This window comes from Oryzias melastigma, linkage group LG7 (genome assembly GCF_002922805.2).
Source record: "Oryzias melastigma strain HK-1 linkage group LG7, ASM292280v2, whole genome shotgun sequence".
Lineage (NCBI taxonomy): Eukaryota > Metazoa > Chordata > Actinopteri > Beloniformes > Adrianichthyidae > Oryzias > Oryzias melastigma.
The window spans coordinates 6,716,750-6,737,870 of NC_050518.1; the positions used below are offsets into that span (position 1 = coordinate 6,716,750).

The 21,121-nt window shown below is 38.4% G+C and overlaps 4 protein-coding genes and 1 long non-coding RNA gene across 10 annotated transcripts; 1 reads left to right on the top strand and 4 right to left on the bottom strand.

The window, feature by feature from the left end:
* Window positions 1-8: 8 nt before the first annotated feature.
* Window positions 9-3,219, bottom strand: emd (emerin (Emery-Dreifuss muscular dystrophy)). 2 transcript variants are annotated; one of them, XM_024293442.2, is made up of 7 exons: window positions 2,938-3,219; window positions 2,414-2,512; window positions 1,492-1,523; window positions 1,129-1,154; window positions 984-1,034; window positions 846-902; window positions 9-678 (listed from the first exon to the last, which is right to left on the bottom strand). In XM_024293442.2, the coding sequence occupies exons 1-7, from the start codon at window positions 3,017-3,019 to the stop codon at window positions 489-491; spliced, it is 537 nt and encodes a 178-aa protein (XP_024149210.1). In that variant the 5' UTR covers window positions 3,020-3,219; the 3' UTR covers window positions 9-488. The 2 variants fall into 2 exon arrangements, with proteins under 2 accessions (XP_024149210.1, XP_024149209.1); XM_024293441.2 differs by having other exon boundaries at window positions 984-1,037; window positions 2,938-3,215.
* Window positions 3,220-4,392: 1,173 nt separating this feature from the next.
* Window positions 4,393-7,958, bottom strand: LOC112158626 (clumping factor A). Of its 3 annotated transcripts, XM_036212678.1 has the most exons (7): window positions 7,847-7,958; window positions 7,594-7,633; window positions 5,956-7,509; window positions 5,811-5,877; window positions 5,660-5,729; window positions 5,223-5,342; window positions 4,393-5,135 (listed from the first exon to the last, which is right to left on the bottom strand). In XM_036212678.1, exons 2-7 carry the CDS (start codon window positions 7,631-7,633, stop codon window positions 5,019-5,021), a joined length of 1,968 nt encoding a protein of 655 aa, XP_036068571.1. In that variant the 5' UTR covers window positions 7,847-7,958; the 3' UTR covers window positions 4,393-5,018. The 3 variants fall into 3 exon arrangements, with proteins under 3 accessions (XP_036068571.1, XP_036068572.1, XP_024147834.1); XM_036212679.1 differs by lacking the exon at window positions 7,847-7,958 and having other exon boundaries at window positions 5,660-5,726; window positions 7,594-7,723; XM_024292066.2 differs by lacking the exon at window positions 7,847-7,958 and having other exon boundaries at window positions 7,594-7,723.
* Window positions 5,131-15,881, top strand: LOC112158628. The gene is made up of 4 exons (XR_002921345.2): window positions 5,131-5,305; window positions 5,677-5,748; window positions 11,662-11,733; window positions 14,124-15,881. It is a non-coding gene; the product is annotated as an uncharacterized LOC112158628 (long non-coding RNA).
* On the bottom strand, window positions 8,122-14,276 carry dnase1l1l (deoxyribonuclease I-like 1-like). 2 transcript variants are annotated; one of them, XM_024292068.2, is made up of 10 exons: window positions 14,178-14,276; window positions 12,305-12,354; window positions 12,076-12,238; window positions 11,908-11,996; window positions 11,745-11,831; window positions 11,550-11,671; window positions 9,264-9,376; window positions 8,977-9,134; window positions 8,342-8,438; window positions 8,122-8,260 (listed from the first exon to the last, which is right to left on the bottom strand). In XM_024292068.2, exons 3-10 carry the CDS (start codon window positions 12,217-12,219, stop codon window positions 8,180-8,182), a joined length of 891 nt encoding a protein of 296 aa, XP_024147836.1. In that variant the 5' UTR covers window positions 12,220-12,238; window positions 12,305-12,354; window positions 14,178-14,276; the 3' UTR covers window positions 8,122-8,179. The 2 variants fall into 2 exon arrangements, with proteins under 2 accessions (XP_024147836.1, XP_024147835.1); XM_024292067.2 differs by lacking the exon at window positions 14,178-14,276 and having other exon boundaries at window positions 12,305-12,924.
* Window positions 15,882-16,023: 142 nt separating the features above from the next.
* LOC112158641 (TRAF3-interacting JNK-activating modulator) lies at window positions 16,024-20,948 on the bottom strand. Of its 2 annotated transcripts, XM_024292083.2 has the most exons (14): window positions 20,699-20,943; window positions 19,958-20,381; window positions 19,727-19,868; window positions 19,538-19,634; window positions 19,415-19,442; window positions 19,223-19,252; window positions 19,015-19,110; window positions 18,368-18,439; window positions 18,145-18,285; window positions 17,909-18,046; window positions 17,710-17,845; window positions 17,488-17,627; window positions 17,228-17,344; window positions 16,024-17,136 (listed from the first exon to the last, which is right to left on the bottom strand). In XM_024292083.2, the coding sequence occupies exons 2-14, from the start codon at window positions 20,363-20,365 to the stop codon at window positions 16,936-16,938; spliced, it is 1,746 nt and encodes a 581-aa protein (XP_024147851.1). In that variant the 5' UTR covers window positions 20,366-20,381; window positions 20,699-20,943; the 3' UTR covers window positions 16,024-16,935. The 2 variants fall into 2 exon arrangements, with proteins under 2 accessions (XP_024147851.1, XP_036068574.1); XM_036212681.1 differs by lacking the exon at window positions 16,024-17,136 and having other exon boundaries at window positions 17,454-17,627; window positions 20,699-20,948.
* Window positions 20,949-21,121: the final 173 nt, after the last annotated feature.

Consider the following 21,121-nt stretch of genomic DNA (forward strand, 5'->3'; position numbering starts at 1 on the left):
CACTTGGGTTTAAAAATACCTCAATGCAAATATTTAATGAAAAGTACAACTGTCCAAACTCATGTACATACAGAGTTATCAACTTTAGAACAAACGATTTTCTGTAAAATCTATTCAATTTATGAATAAAAGTTCTCCTTAACATCATTTTTATGAACAAGAACATTTGACAGAAGATGATTAAAAAATAGAAATACTGTATTTTTTTTATTTCCACAAGTGATGCAAAAACAGCATCACAAAGGAGGAAAATAAAACATTCCAGTAAGTTTTTGTACCCAAATTTAGATGTTAAAGGACACCAATGTGACAGAAGAAGCAAGCTGGTGGCTTTTAAAGCTCAAAACGTGTAAGATTAAATAGCAAAAGAGCTGCTCTGCAAACAAGCCAGTACTTGGTAATAGTGTTTTAAAGTGGAATTCTCTTTTGTTGCTTTGTGAAGACAAACACAAACCATAATAATCAGCTTGGAGTTAACCAACCTGAAGTCATTCTATCACTTTAAGGGGTTCGTTGCTCTCCATACTGGAGAAAACCAGGTAGAGGAAGACGGCCACAGCCAGAAAGCACAGAAACTGAACCCACAATGGGATGAGGCGAGACGACTTGGGCGCCTTTGGAGCATCTTGACCATATGTGGGGAAATCTTCTTTTGTGTACTTAGGAGATTCATGCGATCTGGAGGAAAAAGAAAAAAAGTAGATGATTAAAAATGAATTTGTTTTAGGCACACGAGTCTTCTAGCAACACTTCTGAAGTGCTTCCTGTTATAAGATCTGTTTCTTTTTAATGTAATAGAAGCAGGAAGATGGAAAAAGTGTTAATAACTTCTGGAAGACACTTACAGCTCATCATAATTTCTTCCTTTGTAATCAGACCTCGAGTAGCCAGAGTATGAAGCACTAAAAAATAAATAAATAAATGTTTAAATTCCTAGACTAGTTGGTGGTTCAACAAAAATGGGTGGGAATATGACAGCTTACCTGTGTTCCAGCTCCCTCTCAGTCCACTCCGGCCTTGACCTCATGTACGTTCTACTAAAATCACCAGACCAAAAAAAAACAGATAAAGTGTCTTTATCTGCATTTAGCTCACAAAGTAAAGAGTGGAAAAAAAGAAAACACTGACCTGTCTCTAACGTCTTCACTTTTGGCCTGAAATAGAAAAAAACAAGAAATTTGGAAATAAGAAAAAAGTAGAATAGCATTTATACACATTTAAATGAAGGTTCAAAAGCTCCTGAATTTAACTCCTTACTTTAACTATTTTTTTAAGATGAATTCAAAAATAAAAAATGAAAAAGAATTTCAAGAACAGGGGCAGCAATTTATGTTGTGTCACCGAAAACCTAATGCTATTCCATTAAAGACATAAATATTACTGTTATCAGCAAGTGTTTGATGACTGAGGGATGAAGAATGATTCATATTTAGAATGTTTCTACATTCAACAGTGACATTTAGGCCCAACATTCAGGAAGGAAAGACTCACTGGTGTCCGGTACACATAGGTGACTTCCTCCTCTGGAACAAAAGCAAATGAATAAACAAAACTATTTTGAATATAAAAGTCAATTATACAGTTTTCCATTAAACCGCTATAAATAAATCTAATCTTTAATCCTTATTAATCTACGAGTGCTTTTAAAAACTGCTGGTGATTTCCAAGTTCTCTCTGATGAGAAGTCTAGTTTACTCTTAAACTTTGAATTCATATAATTATAACGATACAAACACATTTTCACACTTCCGGTTCATATCTTAACCAGTTGTTCTCTTAATATTCATACATTAAAAGTTCATATATACGTATCATTTATTGGGTTACATAGTGCTGGTTTATATGAAGATCCAAATCGTGCAATTTCTCTTTTTAAATTTCTAGTGTTTATTTTTATTGCTAAACTTTTGTGCAAAAAATTGTTTTCCTACTAAGAAACTGGAAGCTGTTGTGCACTTTAAAAATGTTTCTCATTTGTAACTATTCAGCTACATGTTATTTGAAAAAATGAAAGTCAAAGAAAAGTAACTAATTATATTTTTGGCATTATTTCAGAGAATAACTGAAAATAAACTTTATTGTGGTATATTGTGATATATATTGCTATAGTAATATAAAATAATCTATCATGATATACTTTGTTTGTTGCAATCGAACATGTTATTTTACTTGGCTCATACTTTATGAAGAAATTTCAACATATGACTCATACTTGTCACAAACTGTAAAACTTTTGCAAAAAGACAGTTTGCATTCTAACTAATCCTGAAATTGATTCATGCAAGTTTATATTTTTGACAATGTCAAACCTTTTCTAAACAGAAAAACTTTTGTGTTTTACGGTCACTCGACTCAGTCCTGTAGTTCAGAGAAAGAAGAACTTTGAAACATCCCATAATAAAGTTTGTATCACCTTCCTCCCTGTAGAAAGTTTTATCAGGCGATGGTTTAGCCTTCTTTCCTTTGGCCATGGCTTCTTTGAGCTTTTTCTCATAGAGATTTCTGGTGGAGTCTAAACATGCAAAAATAACACGATGAGAATCAAGAAAAAAGAAACAAAATATACCCTAAAGGAAACCTATTTTATAAAAGCTTAATAATATTTTACGGGTTTTACATTTACTGTTAGTGCTCAAAAAGAAAAGATGACAGAAACTGATCCCTGTGGTACCTCACATCTAATTAATCAACATCCACACTTCAAAGGAAAATTCTGAGATAAAAAATGAACTATTTGGTGATGTACCGTCAAATTCTACTAGATCGGTTTCCGTAAGGTGTAAAAACAAATGTTCATATATTCTTAGAAATATATCTACTGCCCTCTTCGAAACAGAAAATATTTGTGTCGCCAAAATTCCAGTACTTAATGACGGAGGCCCGAGAAGTAATCTGAATCAAACAACTGGTCTAAGTAATCAAGTCGGAGCCGCTTACCGACCACGGGGCCGTGCTTTATGCCGTATTCATCCAGCAGTTCGCTGATTTCCTCCGCAGACATATTACTAAGCGAAGACATGTTGATTTTTCTGTTTTACTTTTCGGTTCGGGTTTTAGTTACGCTTGCCAAAATAGAAAATACAGATTTGACTCCTCCCAACAGCAGAACGGGTGTTCGTTATTATCAAGAAAACAACGAAATTGTTTAGTGGAGTCTATCAGCAACGCAAATCACATAGAGAATCGTAACTCCGCCCCAGTTGTTGATCAGGGTACTAAAATCGAACATATCTCCAATTTGTGGTTCATTTCCGTTTATTTCTTCTTCTGTAATGTTTGTGTCTCCAGGTGGGATTTGGCGCCACCTGCAGGTAGATTTATCATGCTCGTTTTCGGTTGTCTTCTAGAAAATAAGTAAGATTAGAGTGGCAATAAAAAAATTAAAACTTTATAAAATAAACACACTATTCCAATATAGTCTGTAATATTATATTATGCTTCTTTTTGTGTCCTCATTTGTTTTGGAACTGTTCATATGAATGCAATCTGTTAATTTCAGAATTTGCTTAAACATATTTAATTTGTTTATTTTGTTCCTTCGTGAGCTGGGTCATCACCTTATTGAAACTATTCATCGTCACGCCATTCAAGAATACTACAAGCAAACTAAAAGTAAGGCAGTGTACAGATTACTTTTTATATAGGCCTATCTATCTAATCTAAACTTAAAATATAAAAAAATGGTCTGATGGAAAATTCAGTTTGTGTCTTTATTTCACCATATGTATATAATCTATTGCATATGTACTATACTTTTACTCAATATACTTAAAAAAAACTTCAAGTGTACTAGTTTTTGATAAGGGTTATATCTAGTTTTGCAGCTGTTTATGAGATGTTCAAATACCCATTCAAACGACAATTGAGTAGTATTTTTCTCATGATAAACATAAACTGATTTAAGATTAAAACTATGTTTCTGAGTATTTCTTTATGCAAATTGTGTTGGATCAGCAGCATATTAAAGATACGCTATTTGTGATGCAGCAAGTGAAATGGGCGGGCAAAAGTCTCCTTGCTCTGCTCCATTCTGATGCATCCACTTGCAGACGAATAGATCTACATCTTTGTTTTCCTTGTCTAAGATGGCATCTGGATCAAAACTGTACAGCTGGATAGTGCTGATATTGCTCACCGTTTTTGCTGAACCGCTAATGTTAGCTTGGGGTTGTGATGGACTGTAAGCTAACGGGAGAGTGTAATCAAAGGTATGATGAGATGAGCTCACTTCCACTTAGAACTCAGAGGCAAATTTCTGAAAAACTCCAGCCGCTCTGGAGAAGATATGTCTTAAAAATTGGATGCTGCCCAATCCTAATCAAAAGACCAGTGGGAATGATTTTACAATAGATACAAATATAGTTAAAGTGGGAATTTAATGTTTTATTTGATTCCAAATACATGTTGTCTCACTTTTAACTTTTATTCTTAGTTTTACTTCTGTTAAAATTAAAACCAAAAATTTTTGTTTCCTGTTCATTTGACTTTTGGTATTTCAGCTGTAACAGACTTAAAGCCCTAAAGACAAGTTGGATTGACAATGAATACATTTAATCGTGGGTAAAAAAAAAATAAAAATAATAAGCAGCAATTTAAACTTTGTTTTTTACACCAGTTAAATTTATGGTAATAATGCTCTTTACCAATTTTCTGATGTCTGCATAGATTTGCACATTTTTTCCTCAAACCTTTATTGGTATAGCAAACAAAAATGACAAAGAATTAACTTGAGAAGATAATAATAAGAAAGGACTGTATTTTATTTTGAGATTTATAAACATTCAGTTTCTGTAACAAAAAAGAAACAAAAAAACAGTAACATTTTAAAAAAATTAAGGAAAAATGTCATAAATTTAGCCATGTATATACATAAATCCATCAGTGTTATTTAAATCAGAGTGATCTAATCTTCACTCGTGTCAAAATAGCTTAAAGAAGTTTACGTCTTCTACTTATGTCAGCAATGTCAACATGTGTTTTCATTTTCAAAAGTTTCAATAACAAAATTAGCCGGTGTCCTAGAAGAAGAAAAACTGACTGAACCAGTCCGCCTGGTCTGTGGTCAGACAGAACATCAGCAGGCCCATCACCATCATCACACTCATCTTCAGAACCAGCTTCAGGAGCTGAGGACTCTGTGTGAAAAGAGGACAGGGTGATGAGGTTAACCCAAGCTCGGGGAACTGAGGCGACTTTCAGTGCAGACGTGTAAGAGAGCTCACCTCATGATGTTCTGTGCAGGCGGGTGTGTTACTGACATCTGCTGGGCTTTCTGGCGGCTGATCGGTTGGGGGATCAGATGCAGGTTTGATTTGCAACATGTCTTCTGTTTCCACCAATTCCTGATTAAAAAAAAAAGAAAAGTGTGTGCACACTGGGGTTACTTTGTGTGTCTGCTGTGAGGACTCATCTGTTTCCACAAGCCACACCCCACTCAATGACACAAACTTTTATGTACCTTTGTTGGTAATTGAACTCACATTTTTTGTATGTTTACTAATACTCTTTTTTTCATTTAAAGATTACATTTTTGCACAAATGCCCTTTTTGCTCAGCATCTACCTTTCATTTTTGATGTCTTTCTGTTTCCTTACACCTCCCAGTCTACGGCTGCTCTAATTTTGTTGCTATTGTAATAACATGAATGATTGTGATTTACCTCTGATCTTTCTGCAGAGTTAAGATCCTCGTCTCTGTTTGAAGAGCTGGTGTCTGAATCTCTGTCACTGCTGAGAATAAAGAAAAACAGTAAGAAGTCTGGCTCATTTGATACAATCATATTTAAGTTTTTCTGTTAGACGGCTGCTTACCTTTCATTGTCATAGTGGATGACTTGGGATAAGGGGTTTGAACAAAACTGAACCTTAGTTTGCCTCTCTGAAAGCATGACATTAGAAGATTTGTTTACATTAAACAGAGGATACATTTTAATATCTCTTTTAATATCTTTAATACCTCCTGCATTGTCCTCATCACTGTCGTTGTAAAACTTGTAGAAAGCCTCAATTCTCTCATGTTCTTGTTCCCACCTATCTTTTTCATCCTCATCGTCTCCCAGTTCCCCCTGCTCATCGTTCCAGGTGCTACTTTGTTCATTTTCAAACAAAAAGTCGTCATCGATTGATCCCTGATTGGAAAGAGTTGCCTTTTTTCTCTCCTCATTTTGTGACGTTGTGCTCGGATCGTCATCTGGACTGCGGTTCACATCTGAAGGTGGTGTGCTCAACAGTGTTTCGTTGTCAGTTTTCAGAAGTTCAAAACTTGTGAATTCATCTGTATTATCTGTGAAGTGGTGGTCATCCGAGGCTCCCCACCTGGACAGCATGGCAATGCCGTCCCCGTAAAGCTGAATGTTCCCTGTTAGTTCAGTGTTGATAGCATCGTGTGAGCTCATGTTCTCTTCAGATTCCTCTGGGATCAGTTTCTCATCATCATCGCTGGAACTGGAAGAGCCACTTTTCCCAGTCTCGTCTCCATCATCACCTCCACTTGCACCCAAAAGAAGCTGAGGTTGTCCCTCATCCTGGATCAACATTGCACTCATCTCTAGATCTATGCTGTACAGGACTTCATCTTTCTCCTCCTCATCAAAGAGCTCAGCTGTAGTCTTCATTTCTGCTGCAGATTCCTCCACATTCACATCCTGCCTTGCAGAAGGCTCAGCGCTCATCTTCTGCTCATGATCATTTCCCCCTCCTTCTGTGTATTCACAGGAAGAAAAGTCCGAAGGATAATCTGCAAAGCTCTCACCTGCCTCCTGGTGCTCCTCCCCAGAAAATTCGGCTATTTTCTCCACACATTCTTCCTCATCATCAACTTCATCGATCAGATCCTGCAGATATTCCAGCGATATGTCTGGAAACATCTCACTGGTTTTCCCATCCGAGCACGGATCCTCCCTGCCATCCGACGGAACGCTTTCCTCTTGTTTTTCTTTCAAGTTCTCAGACTCTCTTTCTTGCTCTTCCTCCTTCATCGCTATCATCATCATCATCTCTCTGCTTCGTTCTGGGACGCCACCAAAATAGCCCACATCCACGTCACCTTCAACCTCACTGGGTGTTTTGTTTCTAACTTGAGGGTTATCACCACCCTCTGGGTCTAAAGGTCGTCCCTCAGTGAAGATCTTGTCCTCTTTATCACCACCGAGGCAGTGAGCTTCCATCAACAACTCCCCTGGTTCCTCTGCTGTCCCCGATCCGACCTCTTCATCTTCTCCAGAGACAGAACCTTCCTGATCCGAATCTTCATCCGAGCTTTTGTAATCTTTTTCTGGTGTTTCATCTTCAAAGTTTACCTCAGGAGATTCATCGCTGTCCTGCTCTTCATCAGCTCTCTCTGCCACAAACAAAACGTCTTCTTCTAGCAAAGCTCCGCTCGCTGCAGCTGCTTCCTGGAGCAAATCTTCATATGTCGTCGTGTCTTCTGCCTTCTCTCTCCATCTCTGATCATCAAAACCAAGACTCTCAAAGTCCAAATCTTCATCGTGGAACGACGGGACAGAAGTCTCTGCAATAACAGTGACCAAAATTCAAGTTTTTGAAAATTATTTTCTATTGACGATCAAACAAGAACTAAAACAGTAGTTCTTACCTGAAAATGCATCTGTAAGAAGATCTGCAAAATTTTCCATCTTCCCAAACAGAAAAAGGACAAATGTATTGATCTGTAATATCCTACAACCATAAATTCATCTCAGTTGTTCATCTCACAGTGTTCCCACTCAATAAGGAAGAGAGGTCACAGTATCTTGCATTTGGTTTTGCTGCAAAGCAGTTTCCTGTCGAGCAGGTTGTGCACAAATCACAAACCAGAGCTAGAATTTGGGGTAAAAAAGTAAACTTACCACGAAACAGATGAAGATACAAGACGATTCCTCCACCGAGTGAGATCGCAAACTGAAGTTTTGTGTTTGTTTTTTTAATTGCTGCTGCACTGAGGCACCTTCATGAGCTCACGAAATGATGTCAGCTTTGATGTGGTTTCAGTTTCATGCTCTCAACACAAAATCCTCCAGTGTTACACAGAGCTCCTTCATGCTGAAACGATTGGTTGGTGTTGAAGTTTGAGGAAGTTACAGATGTTATAAAAGAATTCAAAAGCGTCAGGATATGTGTTGTAAAAAACTTTATTTCATTAAAATCAATTTAAAAAACAGTCGGTTGTCTTGCAGATGGATCTACAGTTCATTGCGGAGCAGGTAACGGTGGGTGGGCTTCAGCTCAACTTCTACAGGAAAATGGTCGCTCACCTCAAGAGCCTACAGCCAAATTAGAGCAAAACATATTTTTAGGTTTCACTTAAAACTCACAGAAGTCCCTCAGATATTTGTGAGGTTCACCTCTGCCTCTGAAAGATGAAATTCCTCTTTAAAGTTGAATGGTTGAGCTGAATCTGGTACAATGCTGGACAGAATTTCACGTCCGTGCACGATGATCCTGTGTGAAGGAGTGAAAAATCACAGAAAACCTTTAATGTGGCCATGTTACTGTAAATAATGGATTGGAATTAGTTTATTTAAAGCAATTAAAAAAAGAAAAACTAAATAAAATAAACAAAAGAAGTAAGCACTCACTGCCCCCTTTGTAAGACACACCTGTCCAACTACTCCTTAATTAATTACCTATCAGCCAATCACATCGCAGCATTTCAATATAATGTAGACATGGTCAAAACGACGATCTACTGCAAGTCAAAACGAGCACCATAATGGAAAAGAAAGGTGATTTAAGTGACTGAATGTACCATAATTGCTGGGCTGCTCTGAATATTTCAGAAATTTATTGGAATTTTCACCTACAACTATCTTTAGAATTTACTGAGAATGATCAGAAAAGGAGAAAATATCCAATGAGCGTACTGTACAGTACACGACACACTGAATCAATTATATGTGAAATTTGTCAAAGAGTTTCATTAATTGCTTGAAAAGGAGAGGGAGGAAGTGAACTGTGTAGTCTAAAATTAGTCTCTGACCTGTCATAAGCACATTGCATCTTTTCCCTCACTGTGGTGTCTTGATCGTCTCTGATTAACCAGTGATATTTGGGGTCACTCTTCAAACGGACGTCCCTCAAACCCTTCATGGTGACGTAGGCGCAGCCAGCATTCAGGTCCCCCAAGATGATCACATTCTGGTGCGAATGAAAGGAAGCAGGAAGTATGAAATCATGAAACCATTTGTCATGGAGAGAAAAGATAAATATGAATAAGATCTGAATAAGAATGAAAAACATGTTAACAATAAAGGTAGGAAAACGTACATCCGTATTCCACTTTTGGTGAACCCTGTTGACAACCGTGTACAGTTCATCGATCTCCTTCATGGCGGTTTTGGGACTAGTGTGGTGTCCGATCAGGACAAAGTCCTTCACCACTGAGTTGAAAGCAGACATTTTCACTCATTACTTACAGTTATTTACTAGTGACATTTTCCTGCCTGGTCAATAACTCTAGTTTAGGGCAAAAAACAGAACATTTTCATCCATTTACTAAAGATCTGATGTAAGTTTTTTGACTTACTTTCACTTTTTTGATCCTGAACTCGTATTTTTTCATATTGAACAAAGTTCGTCAATACAAATGTATTCTTATGGTAGAAGAAACCAATATTAATATGTTTTTTGTGGAATGAATCTTGTTGTGTTCATTGAAAGCATTGACTGATAGTTAATCTGATATTTTCCATCATATTTTTCTTTTCTTTTCACAAAGGATTCAGCTTAAAGACCCACTCCAATGAAAATAGTGTTTTTCACATGTTTTGAGGCATTTTTCTGATGATGGACTACATATATATAAATAAAAATTAAGCTTAAAACTGTATTTCTGAATATCTCTTCAATTAAATTGTTATGAATCAGGCGCAGATGTAAAATGCTGCTTGAAAAGGATCAGATTTGTGAGGCTACTACGACAAGCCACAAGCTCCCCACTCCACTCCAATCTGATGCATCCACTTTTAGACGACCAGATCTGTGTCCATCTTTGTTCTTAGCTGGCATCTGGCTTAAAACTTTACGGCCGGATAGCTCTGATATTGCCTGCCATTTTTGTCATACTGGTAGTTTTATGCTACGTTCACAGCAAATGTGATTCGCGTGGCAGAGGCGACCAGTTTCAATTTTAAGTCAATGGTACAGATGCAATCTGTGGTCTTGCGGTGTGAGGACCTCAGATCTGACCTCAGGGCCAGTTGAGCTCACTCGCTTGTTGCGCCAGAGGGCAGAGAGCCTCTGTGAGATGAGAAGGCGGCCTGCTTGAGCCTCCAAAACTTTACAATCATTTTCTTTTATTTTCTTCGGACAATAATAAAAGGTCCCCTAATCTTATTTTTGTTTTCACTTTTTTCCTCTCGGGTTAATACGAGACAGTGAGCTTCAAACTGGGTCACAGAGACACAGAAACTGGATCCAATAAATGGAACTGCAAATGTGATCGACCAAATCTTCTCCACCACGAGGAATGGGAGAGCAGACCCCACTTGTCCAGGGGGAACGTTCGTGTCTGGATATGTGAATGACCCATGAGGCAAGTGGTGCATTCTCGGCCTGTTGCAACTCTCCCTGGAAGATGTGGAAAATGTTTATGAAAAAGTTGGATTAATGATCTCCTTCTTTCTGCCGATTGGAGCTGGTGGAATCTGGAAGAATTGGAACCTGGTGAAGCGGCTCAGGGCAAAAGGCGAGCTGGGAGTGCTTTGGGATGGAACACTAAGAGCCGTAGAGATTCTGACTAAAAAATGGAATGGATTGCAGGCCACAATCGATGCTCTGTTTGCCCGCGTGCGTCATATTAAAGGGAAGATAAAACCAGCTTGGAGCGGGTTATGATTCGACTTAGAGGAAACCATGAAAACTGACCTGGAATAGTGACTATTTCCCCACAAAGTGATACATATGGACTTTCAGCAGAAGCAGGTTGCCTGCACTTAAACAATCTTTAGATTTCAATCAGACTTTCCCAGGCTGAGGACACCCTCCCAGTATCAATAAAAATTGGCTGAAAGTGTGATAAGCAGAGCTGGGTGTCATAGAAACCAACACTCTCCCCCTCTACACAACATTTTCAGTAGTTTTCAACGCCTTGGTGAACTGTTCTTGCTCCCCCAGGTTACACCGTGATGCGCTGTGCAATAGTGCATGACTGCTATAGGCCTAGTCTGGTGTGGGGGTGCTGTTTGTGTGGATCTCTCGTCTTTGTGAGTCAATGTTACTTGCTGTTTTTACTGCGACACAGGTCGAAGATGCCTGATTTTTAAGTAAAATGGATGATGGGAAGGGGAGGGGCTTACTCTGTGCCAACAGTCACTAGAACAACTTAAAGACAAATTTCTAATGGATTCCTGCCACTCTGTAGAAACTATATCCTTGAAAATAACATGTTTCTTGATTTTGGCTAAATTAGCATCATTAAAAGATCAATCAAAAGATGATTGGAGTGGGACTTTAAAATAATTTTTTCTCATAGTGTTGAGATTAAAATAAGTGGATTTAATTGAACATAATTCAAGGCCCATGAAGTGTTTTCTCTTTATCCCTCAGTCTTACGTGTGGTGGGAGATTGAAAGCGGATGATGAAAGGTCCTCTGGAGAAAACATTTGTTTCATTTGGGTCTTCTCCCTCCAGTTCAGGATACTGATAATGGTCCTTCACTTTCAGGACATTGCTCCTGAAGAAGATCAAACAAGTGAGGACAGGATGTCCAATCACAGGAGCAGGTCCGGATTTACGGTAGGTGTTACCTGTAAATGTAGACATACTGCTCTTTGTAGCTGTTTTTCCCCAGCCTTTCACTCTCCAGATAGGAATAGGTGTTGGATCCATCAAATCTGCAGATGAAGGAATGACGGGATTTTAACAGAACATAAAATGAGACAAAAATATTTTAGTTTTTAAGGCCTTTACTTGTTAAGTTCCTCCACTAAAGCTTGAACAGCTGCTCCTTTGGAGTCTCGGACCTCCTGAATGAGACACAAATCACACCGCGAGAGAATCTTGGAAAGACAACAAAAAAGCCTCATCAGTTTTTGTGGTTGTCACTTTAGAATATTGTGAACACACAGGAGTGTATACCTTGAGTAGAATAGTCATAACTTTCTGGTTGTTTGCTTTTGATGGCCCAAAACTCTGGACATTAAAGGCACAGATTTTCAGTGACGATGTAACACAGAGCAGAGCGCACAGCCCGGCCAGGATCAGCAGCTCTGCAGCCCTCATGTTTCAAATGAGTGTTCCTCTGTGAGCAGAAGAGTTTGGCAGGTTAAAGATGTCTTCTCCGTCCACCAACACTGAATCCTCTTACCTTCAGCAAGATGGTCATCAGGAATCTGAGCGGTCCTTCTCTTCACCGAGCTGCAGCAGGTTTGAGGAACATGCAGGTAAAGGGATGTGAAAGGCAGTGATGTGCTGTGTCAGTGCCTGGGAGAATGGAGCTTTATCTGGAACTGGTCACAATGAACAACCACCAGAAGAGCTTTTGTCTCCACGTTTGAGGGAAAAAAGACAATACATGTTCACTCGTGTTCACAGATGTTCTTGAACTTGACAGATGTGATGATTATCATGAATGATTTCCCTTATTGTTCTGGAAATTGACTTCGAAACAAACCAAACTAAAATTACGTCATGATGGACATATAGGAGATGTGTTTTGAATGTTTTGTTGTCACAAAATGTCGACTATCATGTGTTGAAAGAGTCCAGAAAGAGGAGTAATTGCTTGTATAAGGAAGTCTTTAGTGGCAGAAGGACTTTGGAATTGTTCAGGACGTGTATGAGAGCTGTAAAACAATGATGAGATGTGATGTAGGTGTGACAGACAAGTTCAAGGTGGAGGTGGGCCCGCTTTGAGCTCCTTCTTGTTTCTATGTAGATGGACAGATGAGATGAGGTTAGACAGGAACGTCTGTGGATCGTGATGTTTGCAGATGTGGTAGTGAGAGAAGGAAGCATGCGGAGGAACATCTGGAGAGGTGTTTGTGTGTGAATGAGAAGCGGAACAGACATGTTACGGGGAGCAGAGGTGAAGAAGGTGGAGTGAAGGTGGAGAGGCCGGTTGGAACAGGTGGGAGAAGTTTTCAGGTCCGGTGGTTTACATGAGTGTCACCAAAGAATGAAATGAAGTGTTATGTTGTTAGTTTTAAGACTCTGAGGGAAAAAAACAGCTGGAGGAAGCAGAGTTGAAGATGCTGCGTTTTTTGTTGGGAGTGACTGGATGGATAGGATCAGGAATCTCATTTTAGATGTTTTGATGCAGATTGAGATGGTTTGAACACATTTAGAGGAGGAACAGAGACAGTGTTGGTAAAAGGATGATGATGTTGGAGCACAATATGGAGCCTAATAGGGAAGAACAAAGAGGAGGTCTATGGATGAAGTCTTGGTGAGTGAGGATAATGCAAAGAAGATTTTCTGTGGAGACCTCTAAAGGCAGCAGCTAAAAAGCAAAGACGGGTAGGTTCTAATGAACATGTTTTAATACAACAGTTCTCACTGAGACACTTTTCACTTTAAAGTCAGTTTGTCTACTTTTATTAAATGGGTTTATTGAAACTTAAGGAATAAGTTATGTGTTGTTGGTGTTTTGTTTGGTGGCAGGCAGTAAAGATAAGTTAATATTGTCTTTTTTTTCTATTCCTGTTATTCTTCTCACTGCTCCTTTCCTGTCATGAAGATGTTTGGACTTACTGTGTATAGAATATATTAATGTAATGTGGCAATCTTTATGAAAGAAACCACTAAACAGAAACAAGATAAGTGCTTTCATTAAAAAAATGAACAATAAACTAGTAATGGAAAGAACCTTAAACAAACCAGAGCAGTCCCTGTGGCATAAATATATCCTCCTATAAGTGTAAGAAGGGCAGATTTGATTTTAATGCTGTAGCTTGTTGGCACCACTTCCTGGAAATGACTGCTTTCCAAAATATATAAAGAATTCAATGCAGCAAGCAAACACGATCGCCATCAGTTTGACTTTCTGCAAAATTTTGAAAAAAAAGACAAATTCAACGAGTTGTAATATCCTTCAACCATAAATTCATCTCAGTTGTAGCAGACGGTGTTCACAATGAATAAGGAAGAGATGTCACAGTATCTTACAAGCAGTTTCCTGTTGGCAGGTTGGTCAAAACAAGAGCTAGAATTTGGGGTAAAAAAGTAAACTGCAAACCTACCATGAAACAGATGAAGATGCAAGATGATTCCTCCACCAGGTGAGATCTCAAACTGAAGTTTTGTGTTTGGCTTTTTTTGTGGGAGGGGGGACCTTCTTGAGCTCACGAAATGATGTCAGCTATGATGTGGTTTCAGTTTCCTGCTCTCAACACAAAATCCTCCAGTGAAACACAGAGCTCCTTCATGCTGAAACACCATTGGTTGGTGTTGAAGTTTGAGGAAGTTACAGATGTTATAAAATAATTAAAAAGTGTCAGAAAATGTGTTATAAAATACTTTATTTAATTAAAAACAATTTAAAAAATAGTCGGTAATAGTCTGGTACAATGCTGGTCAGAATCTCACGTCCGTGCACTATGATCCTGTGTGAAGGAGTGAAATATCACAGAAAACATTTAATATGAGCATATTACTGTAAATAATGGATTGGAATTAGTTTATTTAAAATAATTTTAAAAAACTAAAGAAAACAAACAAAAAAAGTATACACTCGCTGGCCCGTGAATCACTCAACTCAATGCATTCATGCATGCAGACATTGTTAATATGATCTTCTGCAATTCAAACCAAGCATCAGAATGATGAAGAAAGGTGTTGAAGTGACTTTGAACGTTGCATAGTATTTCAGAAACTTTCATCCACAACCATCTTAAGGATCTCCAGAGAATGGTCAGAAAAAGAGAAAATATTCAGTGAGTCTTGTTGATGCCAGAGATCATAGGGGAATGGACAGACTGGCTCTAGCTGACAGAAAAACAGAATATCATCTGAGAATGCACAACATGTCCAATAGAAGCAGATGAGCTACAGCAGCAGACGACCAGAGTATCACTCCTGTCAGCTAAGAACAGGAAACTGAAGCTACAATTCACACAGACTCACCAAATTTGGACAATAGAAGATTGGAAAACATTTCCTGGTCTGATGCGTCTCAATTTTTGCTCTGACAATCGGATGGTAGAGTCAGAATTTGGGCTCCACAACACAAAAACATGGATATACAACAGCTCTCACTGAGACACTTTTATAGAATGGGTTTATGTTGACAAACTTTTCACTTGAGTAAACTTCAAGACTTAAGCTTAAATAAGTTATTTGTTTTTACTTCAGAAGCTGAAAATCACAGGAGGAGAGAAGATATTAAGCTTTAAGTTGCTCGTACTGCTTTAATGCAAACATGTTTTTCTTTCGTTGGGGTAAAAGTTTGGAATTCCTAACAGAAAAATAAAAACATTTGTTTGCTGCAGTGATTTCCTTATATATTTTGGAAATTATCATTGCCTGGAAGCTAAAGCATTAAAATCAAATCTGCACTTCTTACTCTTTAATGTTCTTTTAAACATTTTCAACAGTCAACATAAGTCCACACATCATTATGACAAGAAAGGCACAGTGAGAAAAATAACATTCTTATTTTATTTCTGCCTCTATATCACATCTTAAAGAAAAAGATACAATACCAGATTATCAAACTGAACACTAATCACATAATTTATATGCTTGCCCTCTATTTGTTTAAAAGCTGATCGCAAATTTTCTAAATGCAAAGAAAAAGTCAAATTTTTTGCATTTCTTTGAGAATTACAAACAACAAATTTGATAAAATGTTTATTACTGTAAAAATAAAAAATAAATCCTCAGTTTTAACACTGATTTATTAATTTATTATTAATTAACATACAAAAACATTTGCCATTGTTTTTTTATTTGATTATTGTTTGGTGGTCCTAATGTTACTTTTGTTGTACATTACAAATTTTTAATGTATATATAATTATTATTGTTATCATAATTACTGGGATTTTTATCATTATCATTACCCAATAATGACTTTTACTTTTTTGTATTTATTTATTTTTTGCTTTAAAATTTGAATATTTTTCTTGTGTGTAATATCATTCAAGAGTGTTGTGAATACAGAGAGCTGGTGTGTTTGTGTGAGTGTGCACAAGTCAGTCTTTGTCTACTGCCAGCTAGATTGTACGGATAATTTGTTTTTGTTTTTTTCCTTTTTTTAAATCTGATTTTTTTTTTCTTTTTTTTTTCTATTTTTGTTTCTTCTCGTCGTCCGATACAGAGGATGTTGCATCTCAAGAAGTTTGTCTTCATGTTTAAATGTTTATTACACTATTACAACAAATGTAAATTTGCCTGATTTTAGCTACAGGCTAATTTCCATCTGCAGCCCCCTGGCAGATCCATGTTATAATCTGTTCAATTGTTCAATTTTTATTTTACAAGAAATGTAAGTATCTCTCAGGTAACTGTGTTAATCCTCCTCCACATCAGTGCAAGTTTGTAAAAACTTTAAGAAGTGCAAAAAAACAGAACATTTCTGTCATGAAGTTGTTTTGAATTCTAAGATTTATTTCTTCATTCATTAAGTGCATCTTGTTTTTCAAAATAAATGTACCAAACACAGTTTATGGTGTCACACAAAAAAATTGACTTTTCCTTTCGGATAATAATCTGAGCTTTTGTTTTAGAGGATCTGTTTACAGTAGGAAATACTTTCCTTGATGCTTTAAATTCCTCATATTTTGACAGTTTTCTTTGTAATAGCATTAAGCTGCAAACATTTAAAATATGTTTTCAGTGAGTTCACAGGAGTTTTTAGGCACACACATACAGTACAACTCCATCACAAAACTTTGAGTTCCTAAAACATTTTTGAAATGCAAATAAATCCACACACACACAAAGTTATATAAAAAAAACTATAACAGTAGACAAACAGAAACCAATATTCCTAAGCTGTCACACTGGTCTAAAGCAGCCCGAGTATCGAGGAGAAGCCATTTCAATGAGATAGTCTTCGATTCTTGTCTCGATGTCTGAGTACAGAACTTCTGCTTGCTCCCTGAAAGGGGGATGCCACATCCACAACATGGCAACTCCTGCTAAAGTGAGGAAAAAGAGGAAGAAGATCCACACCCTCCACCAGGAGCTGCATGATGTCTGAAAAAGTAAAAACAAGGACACATCCTAGTTTTTTTGAGAGATTTTTGCAAAAGCACAAGGAAATGTCGTCCACAAACATTCCACTCACTGGGGTGCTGCGGCGGTGGCTGAGCTGTCGAAGTTCTTCTCTGCACTGCGACAGCCGGGCCTGGCTGGACTGACACTCCTGCTCCATCGTATGCAGCTCAGTCTGCAGTTCCTCACACTGCATGAACACACTATATTTAGCTCCATCCTCTTACAACGCATTTGAAAGGTGATCTTTGAAAAATCATCTTCCCAAAATAGATTTGCTTTGACTCTTCTGTGCTTACTATTCTGGAAATGTGTCAGCTTCTTTGTCCATACCTCCTTCTCTTTAAGCTGGAGTTTCTGCTGAGCGTGTTGGAGCTGCTCCTCCAGATGAGAGTCTCTGTTAGCAGTCGGATGAGGCTCTGGTGATTCCAGAAAATTCTTCATGAAGAAGTTGTGGTTTGCGTTGCCACCATCTAGGAGGCAGAAATGATTTTAAATAAAGGAGCTATAAAGAAAGTCAGGCTTTGAAGTACTTTGCTCATTAACAACACGTACCTTGAAGGTTCTGGATTTCTTCTCTCAAACTCTGGTTGTCCTCCTCGAGCAGGCAGATGTTGTACTGCAGCTCCTGCTTCTCCTGTCTCAATGATGCAATCTCCTCTTTCAGCTCAGCCTCTGTCGCTCTAGAGAACTGCAGAAAATGTTTCTAGCAACCACTCCACAGTGGTGGAAATTTGGATTTAGCGCGGCATACCTCCAGCTGGCTCTGCAGCTGCTGCAGCTGATCCATACTGAAGTGCTGCTTCTCCCTGAGTTGCCCCGAGTTCAGCTTCAGCTCCTCGAAAAGGCTCTGCCATCTCAGTGATTCTGCCTGCACTGTGATCAAAGCCTCCTGTTGGCAGAAAAAACACAACACCTCTTCAAAATGGCGCTCCGGTGAAAAGGACCGCAATCTGACGTCTGACAGGTGCTGCATCGGAGAAGTTTCACCTGCAGCGTCTCAGCCTTGCTGAGTGCCTCCGCCTTTTCCTGTGTGGCCCTCTGCAGAGCAACCAAGGCCTTCTCCTCATAGGTCACTCTCTGCTTCTCCATCTGCAGCACCAACTTCTTCACTCCATCTTTGGGAATTTTCTGCAGAAACACAACCTCACTTAGACTGACAAATGAAACCCAATGAAGCCCTGCTGATGATTTCAGGAGAAGAAGTGCTTACCTGCAGACAGACTTGCAGCTGAGCTTCCAGAGTCTTGATCTTGCTTCTCAGCAGGTCCTCACTGCAGCGAGTCTGTGTGGGTTACAGAGGAAATGAATATCTGTCACACTGAAAGCTGCCGGTGGAAAATGTATGGTTCATGTCTCACAGACAGCTTATCGCCTCTCACTCAGCAGGTGCACTAACAGGAACTGCAGAGCTGAAGCACCACAATAAAAGTAACACAAAGGCCACCTCACAGGAACAGAGTTTGTAAATACACCATGCAATAAAATATTTTAAAACTCTTTAGCTTTTTAGGTTAAATTAAAATTATAAAAACAAGAAAAGATAATTAGCTGCACACCTTCTATTCATTTTTAACCAAATGAGCGATTAAGAGGATGCATATCCCCTTTACAGCTGTGGCAGACTAGTACACCCTTCCTGTGTAAGCTTGCACTTGCTTTACAGATGAGCGGAAGCAGGAAGCTCTGAACCACAGACTGCACAGACCTTCCTGCCTGGTTTTAACTGAATGAGCAGTAAAACTCAGTCGAGCATCCAGAAAAAGATCTCAAAAGATTCCTTATCAAACAGCTTTTAGCTTAAATATAAGTAAAGATTCTTTTTTTTTCTCTGTGTAAAAGATTTGCCAAATATCTTACAATCCATATCATGTTTGTAGAGTTCAGAAGGTTTGAGCCGCTCTCCTGCAGAGCGGCTAGCTTCTTCTTCACCTCCTCCTCTCTCCACAGAGCCTCCTGACACAAAACAGATATGAATTTACAGTTTTTATTATTCTTCCCAACTCATGCTGACTAACTATAAAGCATTGAGTGAAACAAATCAGCAAAGTGAAGTTGTTTGATTTACCTGTAAATAATCAGATAATCTCTGAACATCCTGAAAAGCAACAAAAGATAACATTTTGAGTTTTGCATGCAAATGAGGAATAAAGATGACCGCTTATTGAATTTTGGACTCATGTTAATGTCATTTTTAAATATTTCCAGCCTTTAGGTTCACCTTTAACATCTTGTAATCAAGATTCAAATTTAAACTTACTGATTCCTTGACTGTGACAAGCCCAGATCTGAAAGAAATAAAATAAAAATAATTAATAAAAAGTACGTTTTCAAAGAAATATTTTTTAAGGATTTTTTTTGGGATTGATTAGAATAAATTTACTCTGTTTGCACACTGATTTCTCTAAGGCTCTTCTTTTGATGAGCGGTTTCTGTCTGTGCAGATGATTCTCTGGATTTTTTCAGGTTTGCTGCGTGAACTGTGAGGAATATAGACGTTAGAAATAACAAAAAAAATATTCTTCGTTGGTTAAGTTTGGCAAAAAATTGAAAATATGAGTCGTAATCCCACCCTTAATACTGCTATCTCTTGTATGGGTGTGTTTCATCCAGTGCTGACTTGATTCCATTGTGACAATGGATGTAGATAACTGCCTCCTTGCTTGATTGTTCTTCTGCTTTGTTGGTGTTACTGGTTCTGACCATAATAAAGCCTGAGTAATTGAGAAAAGAGGGTGGGACTGGTGGAACAAAAAGAGGGTCTAGAAAAATTAATTAAAATTAAACAATAGTAATAATTTACCCATCTGTTAGTGCTTGGATCATCAGCTTTATTGTTCCTCTGAGTTTGAATTGCTGGACTAAAGCAGGACATTTCTACATTTGTATGCAGCATCTCAGTCTTCTTGTTGGGAGTTCGGCGTCTAGTTGTAAACGTTCCTTGGCGAGGTTTTGCCTTTGAGGAACAGATTGCACACTTTGTGCTGCGTGGCTCTGGACTCACTGATCTCCTCCTCAGAAATTCCAGATGCCTCTTTTCCTTCAGCTCATTCTTGATCAGCCCGGAGTCGAAATCTCTGGTGGGGCTGCGACACAAAGTCACATTGTTGCGTCCTCGTAAGAGCGCATGGTTCTCTGCTCTGATCTCCACTTTACGGTCAAATTCTTTCTCTGGGAAGAGCTGTGTCCTACTGATGGTCAGAGCATCCATTGCTGTTCCCTCAGTGCTGCAGGGACAATAGAGAGTAAAAATGTTGAAGCATGCATGAAGTTGGTACACTTTGGAGTAGATTGTCTGGATAAAAGTAAGACTTTCAGGTGTCGGGGGTACAGTTCTAAGGTCATCGGTTAAGCAAATATTAAATGAAATATGGCAAAGCAAACCTTCTCAACAGTTTAAGAGTTTAAACAAGTAAAAATTCTTATTACAGTTGTCAGCAATGGAGTACTTCAAACAGTGGATCCAGCTGATGAAGTAAGTGTGATTGCATGGGGAAATGGAAGACAAATGTCCAAAAAAGTAGAAAACCACGTCAAAGCTTACCTTGTTGTGAGCCATCTTATTTGGAAACTTCACACGAGCTGAAGTCGTCCATTTTCTCAAACGGCGTCCCGGGTTTTGTTTCACATGTAGCTGCTTCTGTTGTCATAATTGTACAGGAAGTGAAGGGAACCACAGCGTCATATGTTCCTCTATCTCAACAGCCACTCACACCACATGATGCCACACACGGGTGGGCCTCAAGATTACACTCAACTCAGCCAGTTCACCCCTGGATGCCGTCTCGGATAAAACACACCCCTCAGAGTGGAAATTGTTTAAGGCAAAATTTTGTTTGGAAACTACCTGATGGTGACACACACTGATTGGTTAACACAGTGACTTCTACCTCAATTTAGTTAAAAAGAAAGGCATCTTCTTGATGTAGCATCATTTAAATGTCTACTGTTTTAGTTGTGTTTCCTC

What these genes read in the sequence shown, in the direction of transcription:
- LOC112158626 (XM_036212678.1), bottom strand. Translation starts at nt 7,633, where the DNA reads ATGGAAAATTTTGCAGATCTTCTTACAGATGCATTTTCAG. An exon ending in TGATGAGGACAATGCAGGAG is followed by an intron (nt 5,878 to 5,955) that starts GTATTAAAGATA and finishes TCATGCTTTCAG; the next exon opens with AGAGGCAAACTAAGGTTCAG. An exon ending in CCTGCACAGAACATCATGAG is followed by an intron (nt 5,136 to 5,222) that starts GTGAGCTCTCTT and finishes CTTTTCACACAG; the next exon opens with AGTCCTCAGCTCCTGAAGCT.
- dnase1l1l (XM_024292068.2), bottom strand. Translation starts at nt 12,219, where the DNA reads ATGAGGGCTGCAGAGCTGCTGATCCTGGCCGGGCTGTGCGCTCTGCTC. An exon ending in TTAGTGGAGGAACTTAACAA is followed by an intron (nt 11,832 to 11,907) that starts GTAAAGGCCTTA and finishes CTTCATCTGCAG; the next exon opens with ATTTGATGGATCCAACACCT. An exon ending in TTCATCTTTCAGAGGCAGAG is followed by an intron (nt 8,261 to 8,341) that starts GTGAACCTCACA and finishes ATTTGGCTGTAG; the next exon opens with GCTCTTGAGGTGAGCGACCA.
- LOC112158641 (XM_024292083.2), bottom strand. Translation starts at nt 20,365, where the DNA reads ATGGATGCTCTGACCATCAGTAGGACACAGCTCTTCCCAGAGAAAGAA. An exon ending in GCAAGGCTGAGACGCTGCAG is followed by an intron (nt 18,047 to 18,144) that starts GTGAAACTTCTC and finishes TTCTGCCAACAG; the next exon opens with GAGGCTTTGATCACAGTGCA. An exon ending in AGAAATCCAGAACCTTCAAG is followed by an intron (nt 17,628 to 17,709) that starts GTACGTGTTGTT and finishes TCTGCCTCCTAG; the next exon opens with ATGGTGGCAACGCAAACCAC.
- emd (XM_024293441.2), bottom strand. Translation starts at nt 3,019, where the DNA reads ATGTCTTCGCTTAGTAATATGTCTGCGGAGGAAATCAGCGAACTGCTG. An exon ending in AACTTTCTACAGGGAGGAAG is followed by an intron (nt 1,524 to 2,413) that starts GTGATACAAACT and finishes CTTTTGTTCCAG; the next exon opens with AGGAGGAAGTCACCTATGTG. An exon ending in GGAAGAAATTATGATGAGCT is followed by an intron (nt 679 to 845) that starts GTAAGTGTCTTC and finishes TTTTTCCTCCAG; the next exon opens with ATCGCATGAATCTCCTAAGT.